General features: G+C 36.8%; 1 protein-coding gene across 1 annotated transcript in view; it reads left to right on the forward strand.

The window, feature by feature from the left end:
* The window catches only part of DPP6 (dipeptidyl peptidase like 6), a 990703-nt gene that overhangs the window by 545542 nt on the left and 428624 nt on the right, over positions 1-16537 (forward strand). The window contains exon 4 of the mRNA XM_069084788.1: positions 4293-4387. Within this exon, the coding sequence (XP_068940889.1) occupies positions 4293-4387 (95 nt within the window). The remainder of the gene's footprint in view (positions 1-4292; positions 4388-16537) is intronic.

Below are 16537 nucleotides of genomic sequence, written 5' to 3' on the forward strand. Positions count from 1 at the left end.
CCCGTAAGTGAGCCCTAAAGCAAAGCTTCACCTCAAGAGTGTGTGTGTGTGTATATATATCCTTCTTTAGGATCAGAGGACATCACAACCTTTCTGACCCACTGCCTAATTTCAAAATAACAAAAGGTGTGGTCCTTCCTGAAAAACAAGTCTCCCCTAAGCCAACTTCTCTTATTGGGCTCCAACTGAGGTCCATTAAGAGGCAAGGGAAGATCTTCAAATTCCCTTACCATTACACCAAAGAATCAAAATTGCAGTTCACTCAAAGTATAGTAGAAGGACATGTGGTCACCATTGATAGCCTATATCGTGTTATTAATGAATAAAACTTTACCATAAGTGACAGGAAAAAAACTTTATAAATAAAGTAATGAGAAAAAGAAGGTAGGTCCATCATGCAGAAGGAATTAGGGATAACAGGTATGTTTCTGTTTGCCCTTTTGGTACCTGTAGAATGTTTAAAGGCAGAGAATGGGAGGGCGGCAGGGAGAGACACAAGGGTTTAAGTGCTTTTGTTTAACTAATCACAGAAAAAAATTGGTTAAACTTTTGTTAACATTTGTTAAGTGCTTACTTTGTGCCAGTTACTGCGCCATGTGCCTTACAAACAACAGCAAATGACAAAAACAAGCCATGGGGAAAACCTCTCACAGATCATTTTTGGGAGTACATGAATATGAAGGAGATACACAGAATTAGAAGGGAGAAACAAGTGGTGATCTGCACAATTTGGAGCTACCACACTGATGAGATCCCAGATCCTTTGAAATATCAGTGTCTTCCTAGGACTTGGCTCAGTGCCTTGTACTTAATAAATAGCTGTCAAATGTCACTGAACTTTCATTAGGCATCCACTGTATGCAGAAGACGATCCTAAACCCTCCATTAGAGGTGCTAAGTCAAAAAATACATAAAGTCATGGAATTTGTAGTCTTTTAGGGATTATAGTGGCTATGCATACACATATAATTAAAATACAAAAATGTAACATGATAGAACAATAAGAGTAACTGATGTTTTTATAGCACTTTTAGATTTATAAAATGCTTTACATACTGTCTCTTCTAATATAGAAAGACAATAAAAAGGTATAAAAGGCATTACCATTTCTTGTTATTATAATATTATGCACTTATAATCATACACATTATAATAATGCACATAGAATAATTTGCATATATAATATACATTTATGATGTATTTTAAGATTGACATGTGCTTCACATATGTTATCTCATTTAAATCTCTGTGCAGCTGTATGATGTATATACTATTATTGTTCCCAATTTATGGATAAGGAAATAGGCTCAGAAAGATCAACTGACAAGTGTCAAAGGAAAAATTTGAATCTCCAGTTCTTCCATTTTTTAAGCCCAATGTGTTTTTTCCCCAATATTCCACATTATCTTTTATAATTGAAACAAAGAAGTCTGACTTAAATAACTTGCCTAAGCTCAAACTAATTTTTTGTGATAAATGATTTGATCCCAACTCTGTTGACTTCAGATGAAGTCCTCTTTCCAATATACTTTAACCATATGTTTACCTTTACAATTTGTATTATGTAGTCAGATGTAATTTGCCATTCCTGATGCTAGCAGACAGAAGAATTAATTCGCTGACATCTAAGAAGCCTAAAATATATGTCACTTTTTTTGTGGGACCTCCTTACACAAAGATAACTGAGACCAGTAGACCAGTGTTATCATTCTTAAGATCAAGGGTTCCCAGACAATCAATCAGAATGTTCTGGTGAAGATTAAGCCCATCGCTATCTCCAGTTTCAATTGCTGTCACCACAAACCATTCTCATCTGTTCCATGTACTTCTTTCTACTGTTTTGCCAAGTAAGAAACAGGAACATAGAGGACACTAATTGTCCTTCTCCTATCTCTAGTGATTCCACAACACACAGAAAATTTATAGAAGCCTGTCTTCACTTTTAAAAATTGACCATGATTATATTCAGCATAAGAGTTTTAGAGATTTATACATTTATCACAAGATTATAGCACTTCCTCTGGTCTGTCTGTCCCAACAACCACTTACCCTAAAAGATTGGGTTTCCCAGAGGTCATCTTACTTATGACTGTCCTTAAGATGCTAGTGACTGTCCTGAAAGTCTGAGGTTTCTAAAACTGTAGCTCCTGAGTTCCCGTGTAATCTATTAATATTATTATTGATATATTGTTATCTAATTAATAGAGTATGCATCAATATATTAATTAATTAATATTAATATATTATAAGTAATTATTAAATAATTATATTATTAATCTATCCCATTATCACTTAATTCCTGGGATTCTATTATCTTTTAGAAAAGGGGTTTTGAGAAGGTATAACAAACAGGGTAAGCTATAAAATAGTTTCCCCCCCAAACTGGGGATGGGGGCATATTTTCCCCTTATATCATCCACATATTCCTGGGGGAAATGGGTTCAAATTTTAAATGGTGGTGAAACATTTGTGTAAAAAGCATGTGAACCTATGGAGTTCTGCTTCTTTAGTACAAACAGGTCCTTTTCCCTTTTCTATTATCTCTTTGGGATATAAACCCAGTAGTGGTATTGATGGGTATGCGCAAGTTTCAAATGTATAAATGTATGCACAGTTTTATATTCCTTTGAGCATAGTTCTGAATTGTTCTCCAGAATGGATGAACCAGTTCACAATTTCAGTAGTTCATTATTGTCTCTATTTTTTCACATCCTCTCCAGAATTTATTTTTTTTCCTTTTCTGTCATGTTAGCTACTCTTATAGGAGTGAGATTGGTTTAAATTGAATTTCTCTAATCAATAGCGATTTTGAAAATTTTGTGCTTATAGGTCCTTTCACCTTTTTCCTGGACACTCAAAATAGGTCCCTAATTTTTGACCCTTTCTCAAGTATCTACCCTCTCTAATCATTCCTCCATACCACAACTGGATCAGTCATTCCCCAATTGATAAGCATCTCCTCAATTGCCACCATTAAAAAGAGCAGCTATATACATTTTTGGTACACATATGGTTGGACCAGTTCACAATTTATTTTTTTTTAAAAAACAATTGGAGTTAAGTAACTCGCCCAAGGTTACACGGCCAATTATTTTGTGTGGGTGTTAAGTATCTGAGGCCAGAACCGATCCTGGGTCCTCCCAACTCTAGGGCCGGCACTCTTACTCAATGCGCCACCTGGCCTCCCCCCAGTTCACAATTTCAATCATCTTCCTTTTCTGTCATGTAATCAGTTCCTTCTATATTTAAGAAATGAGGTTTCTATTAAAGAAACTTCCTGTAAAAGTTCTTCTCCCAGGTTCCTGGTTTGTAAGTCGTTCCTCTACTCCAGTGGCTCCCTATGGACTATAGGTTAAATATTATTTCATCATTTTCTCATCCTCTATTTAAAATGTCCATTTTTCTATAATTTTATAATGCATGCAACTATTACTAGAGGAGTACATAGATACAATTTATAAGTAATTATGTTGGCATAGTAGATAGTGTCAGACTTGGAGTTAGGAAGACCTGAGTTCTAATTTTACTTCTAGATACTTACTTGCTGTATAACCTTGGGCAGGTAACTGAACCTCTCTCAGCATATGTTTCCTCACCTATAAAATGGAGATAATAATAGCACCTACCACATAGAGTAGTTGTGCAAATCAAACAAGAAAACATAAAGCATATTGCAAATCTTAAAGTGCTATATAAATGCTAGCTTTTATTATTAATTCTTAAATAAGTAAACATACTTATTGAGATCATACATACTAAAAAAAAATTACTGTCAGGAATGTATGATCAAAAAAACTTAAGATTATAATTCTAGAGGGCTGCTTGGAGCATGTCTTTATTGTATATAGGTCCATGAGTCACAAAATGGTGGTAAAACAATGTAATATTACCTGAGGTAAGAAGAGAGATATGAGTTCTTTTGTGTTAGTATGTATTCCATAGAGTGTACTTCTCAATTTGAAGTGTAATAAATCTGATAACCCTACCATCTCTTCTGACCTAATATTGAAAGGTAGCAAATCTCTTAGTGCTGACTTTGCATGAAAGTGTACGTGTGTGTGTATGTGTGGTTTCATGTAACAGTGCCTAAAGTTGTAATGAAGAATCTGGTTTAGTGTCAAATGGGTTTATATCAAGAGAAACTCCAGTGCTCATTGTTTAAAGGGTCTTTGATGAAAAGAGGATTTTTTTCAGAAATATTCAGTTCATCCTACAAAAGCATCCAACTTTCTAATCAAAAGCTGAGTGAGTTGCTTGATGTCTCATGCTCCTCCTTTTTTTTTCTTTTACAGATAAAGAATTCATCTACAGAGAACAGAAAGGAACTGTGATGTTGCAGAATGTTGAAACAAATAATTCTACTGTATTAATAGAAAGCAAAAAAATTGTAAGTACCTTCTTTAATGACCGGGATAATTTCAGTTTTTCCTCCTTCAGGTCAATAAAGCAGAAAATGACTTTAGATTTCAACTTTCTCTGTAGCCAGGCAGGAGCAATAAACTTGTAATACCACAGGCTAAGCCAGTGAGGAGAATGTGAAATTGAACCTCCTCTAATTTAATAAGTGGAATCTCACTTTCTTTCATTGTACAGAAAATTCTCTGCAGGTATTGGAAACAAGTGTTGCATATCATATATAATTGAAAGATAAAGTCCTATGGCTTTTACACATTTATAGAACAATTGCAGCAATGCATATGTAATACTCCAAGAAGTCTTACCCAATCTCTTTCAGAAAATTCATCTCCACATATATAGCGTGGGAGGTAGTAAGTCAGTGCAAATCTTTCTATTCTAATGTTGGTAACCAAGCAAGTCTTAATTGAGTAGAAGAATCACATTCTGGCAATCTGGAAAAGTTCAATTTTTTTCCAAAACTTTGAAATATTAATTTTTAAAAATAAAGTAATTATTTGTTATTTAGATGATGCCTTATAGCTTCCTAAACAATTAAAAAGGAAGTTCCTATTTTCCTTTTTGATGTGTTCATTGGGATAAGAATTAAGCCCCTGGAGCTTGTTTTATTTTTAAAAGAGAAGACCATTAGGTTGACAAATTATCTGCGGAAAGAGTACAAAGTAAACCAAGGGTCAAAAATGATACTTTCCTAAACAGAGTCAAATAATCTAAGTCAGACCAGAACCAAAAGTTCCGAATTGGAACTCTTACCATATAGGAATTGACATGGATCAGAAATGTAGAATTTTGCAATTTTAAAGTTGGAAAAGACAAGAGAAGTCATCTAGGTCAGTCTTCTTACTTTACAGGTGGATAAATTGAGATGCAGGAAGATTAGATGATTTAATTTTGACTAACTGACATCTATGCCTTGTAACAACTAGGAAAAGAACCCAGGTCTTTTCCCTAGGATTCCCAGTCCTATTTTTTTTCAGTACAAAGAATAGTTTTATTTCCATGCAATATAATTCACTGTTTTTGTAGAAATTAGGGTTTTACTTCTGTTACCTTAAAAATTGCTTAATTTTAATTTTAAATTTAATTTTCTTTTGTCACAAAGTAAATTTACTTAGCATTCATTTCATTTAAAAATATAATTTTCTTTTAAGAGATAAATTAATTTAGACTTTAGGCAGGAGAGATCTTAGTCTTCCATGTGTAAAAAAGGCTGCTTCCTGATTGTAAGTAAGGCATACTAACTCTTTATGTTTTGCAGTATTTTATTTAGTACAACAGTCTTAGTTTACTAAATGAGGCCCATTAAGAATGAATGCACATCTATTTCTACATTAAAAAAAATACCACAAATCACTTAAGGCAGAACCTGGAAGAAACTAATTCAATACATTTCCAAATATCCCAGGTGCAGAAAAGGTTTTCTAATATTCATTGAAAGGCAGAAATGAGCAGAGACTGTTGCCAAGGGTGACTAGATTTTAATGTCAGAATGTTATCAATATTTCCTGGGAAGGTGTCAGGTTAGTAAAAGCAGGTTGCCGTACATACAACTTGCACTTAGTAATGAAATACCAGAATATGAACTGCCTTCTCTTTCTAAGATCAATAGCCCATGACAGATCATATATTTTATCTGAAGTCGTTTCAGCCAAGTAATAGGGCAACTTCACATACCATCTTTGGTGCAGAAAAGAGATTCTTATCTCCCTAAATGATTCACACATTCCATATCATGTAAGTTTTCCTCCTTTTTAAGGCACCTTGTTAATAATGATCCTTTTGGTGCTTAGTTTAGTTTTATCCCTGGGATACATTTGAGATACATTTAGACAGCTTAATTAGTGGCCTCCATGATAAAGAAGGAGAGAACTTATGGTTTATTGCCTGAATAATAGTCTAGAATGTCTCAAAATCCTTGATTTCAAGTGTATGTCTGCTATTAGTCTCTTGAACTAAAGTCATTTAACCTTCCTGTACCTCAGAGGAAGACTCTTCCTCACCCCCAGCATGTTGAATGCATCCCCTCTGGTGAATTTATTGGAGGATGGAGACAAGAGTCATGCAGAATTAGAGAGTATGGATGACTTGTGATTTGCACAGGTGAGGGGAAGGATCCACATGGATGAGAGATAACAAATGATCAGTAGGAGTGTCAAGCTACCCCACATATATTATTTTCCCCTTGATGAACTAAAGGGGAAGTATGAGTTCCCTCAAGTGAATATCTCTACCTTTTTTTTGTGATATTAACATTCACAGTTTGAGAAAAGAATGTGTGCTGGTATTCATTATAAATATTTAAGTGCCTATACCCACCACACACAGGAGCAAAAATGAAACAGCCCCTGTCCTCAAGGAGTTTATGTTCTTTTGGGGTAGAGGGGCCACGAGAACAAAGAGAAGTGAAAATGTGATACATACAAAACACATATATACATGCATACATGCATATATGCATTACATACATACATGTATCTACACAGAGGAATTTAGTGATTTGGGGGGGATAGTACTAACTAGATCGATAAGTCTATTGTTATATGATGACCAAAATTTGGGAACTAGTTGGGAGTAGAGGAGGGGTATAATTCAGTCATCCCCATGTCATGAATGGTATCAGAACTTTTGCCTTAAGACCTTGGCATAAGTTTTGGGTACTTGGTCAAAATTTCTCTTCTTTTGAAACATAAGAGTCCTTTGAGATTGTTGAAGACATGGCTGAGGGAGACTTCCCATCACTACCTCTTAACTAAGAAATAGTATTAGTGGTGGTGGGGTAATAGTAACTCACATTTATATAATACTTAAAGGTTTATTAAGTACTTTCCTTGAAATATCTCTGTGAGGTAGGTGGTAGAAAATTTATTTTCCCCATTTTACAGATGGAAGTCTGTAGCTGAGAAGAGTCAACTGTTAGTATGAGTAAGAACCCTCACTTGAACCTAGGGCTTCTGACTTTATGTCTAAGACTTTTTCAGCTATACCCTACTTGCTTTTCAAATTGATCATACAAAAATGTTATACATTTTATTAGCTATGTCAATACTATGCCATGTAAATAATTTGAAAGTAGAAACAATGATATTTTCATAAGGACCATACCTTAAACCAGAATCACTCTGTCTCTCATTGATTGGCTAACAATAGGTTCCAGGCCAAACCGTTTGGTCATCGTTTGGGCTCTTTCAGAGGGAATAAGTAGTAATTGTTTCTGTTTTCACCAAAAAACCAGAGGGTCTTTCCCTCCCAGATTTATTATTCTTTTTTTAACTAGGTAAAGAGGCTATTCTCAACTTCATTTCTTACCTAGCCTTAATCACTGAATGGGCACTGCCTCTGTCAAACTGAAACCTGTTAAAGACCTTAGCTTAAAAAAAACGAGGTCTCTCACTGCATCCAGGGCCCTCTCCAGTCATTCTGATCTACATCTTGTTACTGGACCCAGATGGCTCCAAAGAAGAGAGTGAGTGACCCTGGTGACTTTACATAGCCCTAACCATTTTACACCTCTCTGCTGTCTTGATCCTCTTCAAGAACAAAGGATGCACAATAACTGGCAGTGTGATTCCAGGCAGGTCATTTATTCTCTCTCACTGTTTCCTCATCTTTAAAATGAGGATAATAATAACACCTATGTCATAGAGTTGTTGTGATATGTAAAGTGTATTACGTACCTTAAAGTGCTTTATAAATGCCAGCTTCAAAGCCTTTCCAGCTTTGTAGGAACTGCTAGACTTTGTACTCTACTGATATAACCTCCAAGATCTCAGGGCCACTTCCACACCATGATGTCTGGAATGAGTGGAAGTGAGTTTTGTGGTCAATATACACCAAAGGTGAGTGATCTCATCAATGTGGATCCTCCCTTCAGTGATAAAACTTATTATCCCATCCACGCCTTCTTATCCTGTGGGATTCTTGGTCACGTTCTCTTAAATTCTCTAGAAGAACTACCTATTGTGCTGGAGATCTTCCTCTGGAGCTTTAAAATATTCTCTTCTGAGAATGACCTTCATCTGTTATCTTTTGCTATCACCATATGACCATTCTTTTTTTGTATAATGTCTTTGATAACCAGACAGATATTGTGGTATGTTGCATACAGGGTCAGCCTAGGGGTCAGGAAGATCTGAGTTGAAATCCTGCATCTGATTCATAACAAATGTTTGACCTGTAAAGAAAAGCCACTTAGACCCTTTTAGTGAACCAGGCAACCCTGTAGGATTGTAAGCTACAGATGAGCTGTTGAGCTACATTAGTCAAAAGAATTCCCTCGAGAGCTAACCTACACTTGTGAAACCACAAGTCCATCCCCATTCTAGCTCTAAAAGAAAACAATTTCAGTATCACTTGAACTCCATCATCAATGGAAACATGAAACTCACCATAAATATCCCTTTTGTGCCTGAAGTCATAAAATGCTCCATTTTTATCTGGGCCAAACCAATAATTCTACCATCCTCCATGATCTCCTACCAGTATGAAGAGACAGTTGGATCAACTTGTGTGGCAATATGAACCCTTGGCCATACCCACAGTAAAGCCCTTTAGAAAAAAAAGACAGATATAATGCAAATAAAATACTTGAGCTAAATCTATGTGTTTCCTTTTCCCTTGTCTCTCTCTACCCCCCAAATATTTTGTTTTGCAGGTTTAATTCATTGTCCTCCTTTAGACAAGCCTTTAAGGCAGAGCCATATGGAAATGCACAGAGACCTCTGAGCATAATACTTGTAATCGGGAAATGAAAAACTTGGATTTATTTCCTTCTTATCTAGTAACTGGCACTACGGTGCTGGGTGAATCACTTTACTTCCCGAGGCCTTGGCTTCTTCAGCAAATGAGAGAGTTGGAAAGTACATGCTGTGTGTCAGGCACTGTGCTAAATGCATTGGATATGAAGACAAAAACTATAGTGTCTGCCCTCAAAGAACTCATATTCTTTGAAAGAGGGCCAACACCGACAATAAACAAATATAAAATATGTAACAAATGCAAACAAAGTTATTTCCTGGGGGATACCACTAATAAGTGTGGATACCAGGATATGTCTTGAGTAAGAGTTAGTATACTGGCCCCTGGACTAAGCTTGCAGGAAGCCAGGGTTTCATGGAGATGAGATGGAGATGAGGAGGAAGACTATATAACTATAGGGGCTAGCCTGTGCCAAGACATTTCTGGGAAGGGAACAAAGAGGCCAGTTTTGCTACAACATAGGATACACTAAAGAAAGAGAAGTTATGTAAGCCTAGGAAGACAGACTGGTGCCATATTAAGATGGGCTTTCAATGTCACTCGGTGTTGTCTAATTCTTTATTCTTAGGGCACTTGAATCACCAAGTTTCTTGAGTAAAGAAGTGGGGTGGTCACACCTCATGCCTTGGGAATGTCAGTTTGGACTGGTGGCAAAGTGACTGATTAAGATTAGTTATTGAGATGGTCCAGATTGAGAGGTGATGAGAACCTAACTGGGCTGAGCTTCTTCAGTCCCCTGACCACCCACTCACTCATTTCTGCCTTTCCCTAGTCTTCATCTTAACTGAAATGCCCTGCCACAGCCTCTCCACTTGTTTAAGGGCTAGAACACTCACAACCCTCTCCCCGAGGGAGCTTTCTCCAGCTGCCTCAGCCCATGTGCATATTTCTTTTTCCTAAACATCTAGAGACTTTACTGTTTGTGCTATTCTATTGATACTTAGCATATGCGATCTCACTTTGTGATTTAACCTCTTGTGCTCATCCTCATCTAGACTGTATATTCCTTTGGGGAAAGAACTTTATTATACATTTGTATTCTCAGGGTCTGTCACAGGGTTGGGAAAATAGTATCTATAAATGGCTTTTGCTGTTGCTCAGGACCATACAGCTGGCTAACAAAGCCAGAACCATAGTCTCTTGTAAAACTCCTGGTCCAACTCAAATTCTTACATACTACACCGCCTCTCATGGAAGGCTTTTTTACATGAGTATGTCATATTTAACTTTGATCTTTTATAATGATGAATCTGATAGTTCAAATCTATATCATGATTTAAGGTTTTCAAAAGCACTTTAAATAGATTATCTTATCTGAACTTACCAATCACCTTCTAAGGCTGACTCTTTTATCTCCACTTAACAAATAAGGAAACTGAGGCTGAAAGAGTTTAAGTAAGCTGCCTAGTCTCACAGCTTAGTAAACATCTGATATGAGACTCAAACACCAAGTCTTCCTAATGCCAATTCCAATTCTCTTTCCAGTATGATATGATTTCTTAAATGTGGAGCTTAAATTTTAAAGAGATCAGTTTTTTTTAACCTTGTGATGAATATTTAAAAATAATAGGATTCTCTGAGTGATGTTTGAAGAAGGGAATAAAGCCTGTTAATTTTTTGTTTAAAGCATTCCACTGATTACACTTGTATGTCAAGTTTTTTTTTTCATTATCTAATTTACCAAGAGTATTTAGATAAAAACAGAATCCTTTATTTCCCAGTTTTGTGCCTTACCTTCCCTACTTGGTATCATGTAACCTTCTGACTGTAGAATTAGCATTTTTATCTGACTCTTCAAAAATTAATTAATCCTGACGCCTCCCAGAGAGGGAGATAAATTAGTCATGTATTATTAGAACCATTTTATAAATGAGAAAAGGAAGAACAAGTGTCCCCATTCAGGCTGCACTAGGATCCTGGAACAATGTCTGTAGTAGAACTTGAGACTACTTGACTTTAGCTTCCTCTTACACATTGTATTTGTCAAATTAATTTATATTTGTCATTTTGTGAAAGTTTTCTTTCATGTGAATGTGTCCTTCCCAATTAGCTAGATTGTAAACTGTGAGAATAGGAAAAGCACCTTCTTAAAGGCCCTCCCCAATATGGCTTCTAGCCTACCTTTCTAGCCTTATCTCTTGTTAGTCCCTTCTTTGCTCTTTCTGGGCATCCCACCTGTGTCACCATGTATTTTTATAAGCCAGCAGCCATTCCTGGTATATGCTCTGTACTCTTCTCTTTATCAGAAGCCTTATCTTCAATTCAACTCAAGTGTCACCTCCACTGTGAAGATTTCCCCAATCTCCCCCCCGAAATTGTCAATGTTCCTTTCCTCATCAAATTACTTCATAGTAACCTAGTTATATGAAAGCATAGAATGAAGCTCCCTTTTTCCACCCATAGGAAAAATAAAAATAAGAATATTCATTATGCCCTGCCAATAAATGTTTGAGAACAGGAAATGTTTTATTTTTCCTTTGTATCTCTACTACTAACACAGTGCTTTATATGCAGGAGGCATTTAATAAATTTATGTAAAGAAAATGTCAAAATCGCCCCTGGTGGGGAGTGGTACAATTTCCTCTCCAGATCCCTAGATCTCTGGAGAAGGGGAGGGGATTAGGTTCACAACTTAACTCAGCTTAACTCTGTTACTACATAGCATTAGTACCTCAAGTACTCTTTCAGGGTCTTTCCACCCCACACCCCTAATCACTTTCAAGGGCAGACTGCAGTTTCTCAGTCTAGAATTCTGGACTCTAAGATCCCCCTGGTTCAAGCCCTAGATTGAAGGTTCCATTCCCTTCACATAGAACTAAAAAGGAACTAAGACCAAAACTGAGTCACATGGTCTAATGGGGTACAGTGATCATCGAGCCCTTTCCATTTACCATGTGGTGGTGCCTGCTGTGAGCAAATGATTCCTTTGCTCTAGATGTGACAGCAGTTCCAGTCAGGTAGTTTTTAAAGACACTGTTAGTTCCAGCTATATAGGCAATGGAAAAGGCCTCCTCCCAATTATATGGTAGACCATTCCTGAATGTCCACCCCAAAGCCAGTCCTTTTAACTCCCTGTATCAACAATGCAATATTCACAATGCCTACAGTAACTATAAATATGCTGATATGGTTATTAATCACAAAATATACCAGGCTCTCTACGTGGGGGACAAAGCTAGAACATTTATTCAAACACCAGAAAACTGAGTCCCAAAACCAGAAAGTCAAAGCCATCACAGTAGTTATGAAGTTGGCACATGTAGTTAATGTAGTAAACACCCACATTCTCAAGCCTTCAAAACAGAACAGGCTACCTCAGGCAAAGATCCTCCTCTCCTCACTCCCAGCAACTATTCAGTGTCCATGCAGCTTTCTCCCCAAAGCTCTGGCCCCCTGCAGTTGCCATCCCTGGCAGTCCTCAGCAGGATTCCTTAGCAGAAATTCTGGCTGACTCAAACAAAAGGAGTTCACGCTGCTGCCACCACACTTCCAGTCACCGCATGCACTCTAGCTTGGCTTCCGCTTCCTCTTGCCCTACCCCTTCCTGCTGCATCAGCAAGTTCAAGGGGTATGGAAGAACTTCAAATCCCATAACCATTACACTCCCAGAAGCAGGTCTTTGGCATCTTCCATATGGGAGCCTCTCAGATTGGTGGTCATGTACCCAATCCATTATATTTCCTTTGAACCTTCTCCTGTCAGTTAAATAACTTATTTGGTGCTATCCAATCTGACAAGCTTTTATTAAGTCTGTACCATATGCAAGGCCCTATGATTGCCACTAAGGATATAAAGACAAAATGTCCCCATCCATTCAAGTTATTTAAAATGAGTTTACATTCTTTTTTTTTTAAATGAAAGTGAAGCAATCAGGGGCAACTAGGTGGCACAGTGAATAGAGCACCAGCCTTGGAGTCAGGAGGACCTGAGTTCAAATCCAACCTCAGACACAACACACTTACTGGTTGTGTGACCTTGGGTAAGACACTTAAGCATGATTGCCTTGCCAAAAAAAAAAGTGAAGCAATCAATTCTCTACCTGTTGTCATATAGAAAAAACAGCAATAATCAGGGTACTGGCTTAAACCAAGAAGAGTTTTTAGGGATAACATATATCAGAAGGTCTCAGTCCTGTGTAGCTTCTCACTCTGAACCCTTAAAGCCCCTGACTAAGCTCCTGGAATCTCTTTGCTCTTTGCCTCTTTCCCTCACTGCTGAAAAGCTTGGTCTTTTGGAGCCCTCCCCAGACCATGGGAATTGGGCTTCTGCTTTAGAGTGGATGGAGTCCTGCCATTTCTACTGCCTAGAAGATGGGGTGACTGGGGAGAAGTTTGGAACAGTGTAACCTCTGTCCTTTAAATAGAGGCCCACTTTAGCCAGGCACTAAAAGTCAAAAAATAAATGGAATAAATGAACAAAGAACAGAAAAACTTCTGACTAGAAAATTACCATGGTGACAAGGAAAATCAAAACACACACTCAGATGACAGCAAAGTGAAAATGCCTATATACACAGCCTCAAAGAAAAATGTCAATTGGTCTCAGGCCATGGAAGATCTCAAAAATAGATTTTTTAAAATGAAGTGAGATAGAGCAAAATTGGGAAGAGAAATGAGAGTGATGCAAAAAAATTATGAAAAAAAGAGTCAACGGCTTGGTAAAGGAGGCACAAAAAATAGTGAAGAAAACACCATTAAAAAACCGAATAGGCTAAATGGTAAAAGGTATAAAAATCCAGTGAAGAGAAGAATTCCTTAAAAAGCAGAAATTGGCCATATTGTAAAGGAGATTCAAAACCTCACTAAAGAAACTAATTTCTTAAGAATTAGAATTGAGCAAGTGGAAGCTAATAACTTTATGAGACATCAAGAAACAGTAAAACAAAACCAAAAGAATGTAAACAATATGAAATATCTCATTGGAAAAACAATTGACCTGGAAAATAGATCCAGGAGGACTAATTTAAAAATTAGTGGACTTCCTGAAAATCATGATCAGAAAAAGAGCCTAAACATCATCTTTTGAGAAATTATCATGAAAAACTGCCTTGATATTCTAGAACCAGAGAGTAAAATAAAAACTGAAAGAATTTACCAGTTACCTCCTGAAAGATATTACAAAATGAAAAATTCCCATAAATTTTATAGCCAAATCCCAGAGCTCCCAGTTAAAGGAGAAAATATTGCAAGCAGCCAAAAAGAAACAAGTCAAGTATCCTGGAACCACAGTCAGGATAACACAAGACTTATCAGCTTTTACATTAAGGGATCTAACTAAAGAATTGGAAGTCTGGGAATATAATATTCTGGAGGGCAAAGGAGCTATAATTGCAACCATTAATCATCTACCCAGAAAAAGTTAGTATAATCTTTCAGGGGAAAAGATTGGCATTAAATGAAACTAAGGACTTTCAAGCATTCCTGATGAAAAGACAGAATAGAAAATTTGACTTTCAAATACAAGATTAAAGAGAAGTATAAAAGATAAAAAGGAAAGGAAATAAAAAATAACTTAATAAGGTTAAACTGTGTTACATTTCTACATAGGAAGATGATACTTGCAACACATAAGAACTTTCTCATTAGATGGTAGAGTAAGAGCAGGGACTTGCTTGAGATCTTCCCCAAACCCCTCCAAATACCAGTAAAAAATGATTCTAAACAAATTTTAGATCTACAGAACCCACAAAATGACAGACTGAAGCAAATCTTCAGCCCAAGACAACCTGGAAGGATGAGAAGAAGGGTGTATATATATATATATATATATGAGACTGGAAGTGGAGCATAGTTCAGCATGGTCCACACCAGCACAGACAGGGAGCAGGCCTCAGGGGACTGAATCACACCCACCCCACCCCCACCCCCACTGGAAGGAGAGTTCTACCCTGACAAAGAGTTAGAAAGTCAAGTATTTGACTGGGAAGATGAGCAAACAGTGTAAAAAAAAGTCAGACTATAGAATCTTACTTTGGTGACAAAGAAGGTCAAAAACATACAACCAGAAGAAGACAGCAAAGTCAAAGTTCCTGCATCAAAAGCCTCCAAGAAAAATATGCATTGATCACAGGTCATGGAACAGCTCAAAAAGGATTTTGAAAATCAAATAAGAGAAGTAGAGGAAAAATTGGGAGGAGAAATGAGAATGATGCAAGAAAATGATGAAAAACAAGTCAACAGCTTGTTAAAGGAGACACAAAAAATACCGAATAAAATAACACTTTAAAAAAATAGATTAACCCAGGTGGCTAAAGAGATAAAAAAAAGCAATGAGGAGAAGAATACCTTAGAAAGTAGAATTGGCCAAATGGAAAACTAGGTCCAAAAGCTCACTGAAGAAAAGAATTCCTTCAAAATTAGAATGGAACAAATGGAAGCTAATGACTTTATGAGAAATCAAAAAATTATAAAACTGCATCAAAAGAATGAAAAAAGGCAATGTGAAATATCTCATTTGAAAAACCACTGACCTGGAAAATAGAACCAGGGGAGATAATTTAAAAATTATTGGACTACCTGAAAGCCATAATAAAAAAAAATAGCCTAGACATCGTCTTTCAAGAAATTATCAAGGAAAACTGTCATGATGTTCTAGAACCAGAGGGGGAAATAGAAATGGAAAGAATCCACCAATTGCCTCTTGAAAGAGATTCCAAAAGGAAAACTCCTAGGAATATTGTAGCCAAATTCCAGAGTTACGAGGTCAAGGAGAAAGTATTGTAAGCAGCCAGAAAGAAACAGTTCAAGTATTGTGGAAATACAATCAGGATAACAGAAGATCTAGTAGCTTCTACTTTAAGGGATTGAAAGACTTGGAATATGGTATTCCAGAGGTCAGAGGAGCTAGGATTAAAACAAAGAATCATCTACCAAGCAAAACTGAGTATGGGGAGAATGGATATTCAGTGAAATGGAAGACTTTCAAGCATTCTTGATGAAAATACCAGAGTTGAATAGAAAATTTGACTTTCAAATGCAAGAATCAAGAGAAGCATGAAAAAGTGAACAGGTAGGGATGGCTAAGTGGCACAGTGAATAGATCACTGGCCTTGGAGTCAGGAGGACCTGAGTTCAAATTCGGCCTCAAACACTTAGCACAAAAACTAGCTGTGTGACCTTGGGCAAGTCACTTAACCCCAATTGCCCTCCCAAAAACAACAACAAAAAGTGAACAGGAAAGAGAAGTTTGAAGGGACATATTTACATTCCTACATGGAAAGATGATATTTGTAGCTCATAAGATCTTTCTCAACATTAGGGTAATTGGAGGAAATATAGATAGATAGACAGACAGACAGATGATAGATAGATAGATAGATAGATAGATAGATAGATAGATAGATAGATAGATAGATAGATAGATAGAT

This window comes from Petaurus breviceps, unplaced genomic scaffold, assembly GCF_028583685.1.
Source record: "Petaurus breviceps papuanus isolate PSGF00001 unplaced genomic scaffold, PetGlider_PUasm1.0 115, whole genome shotgun sequence".
Taxonomy (NCBI): Eukaryota; Metazoa; Chordata; class Mammalia; order Diprotodontia; family Petauridae; genus Petaurus; species Petaurus breviceps.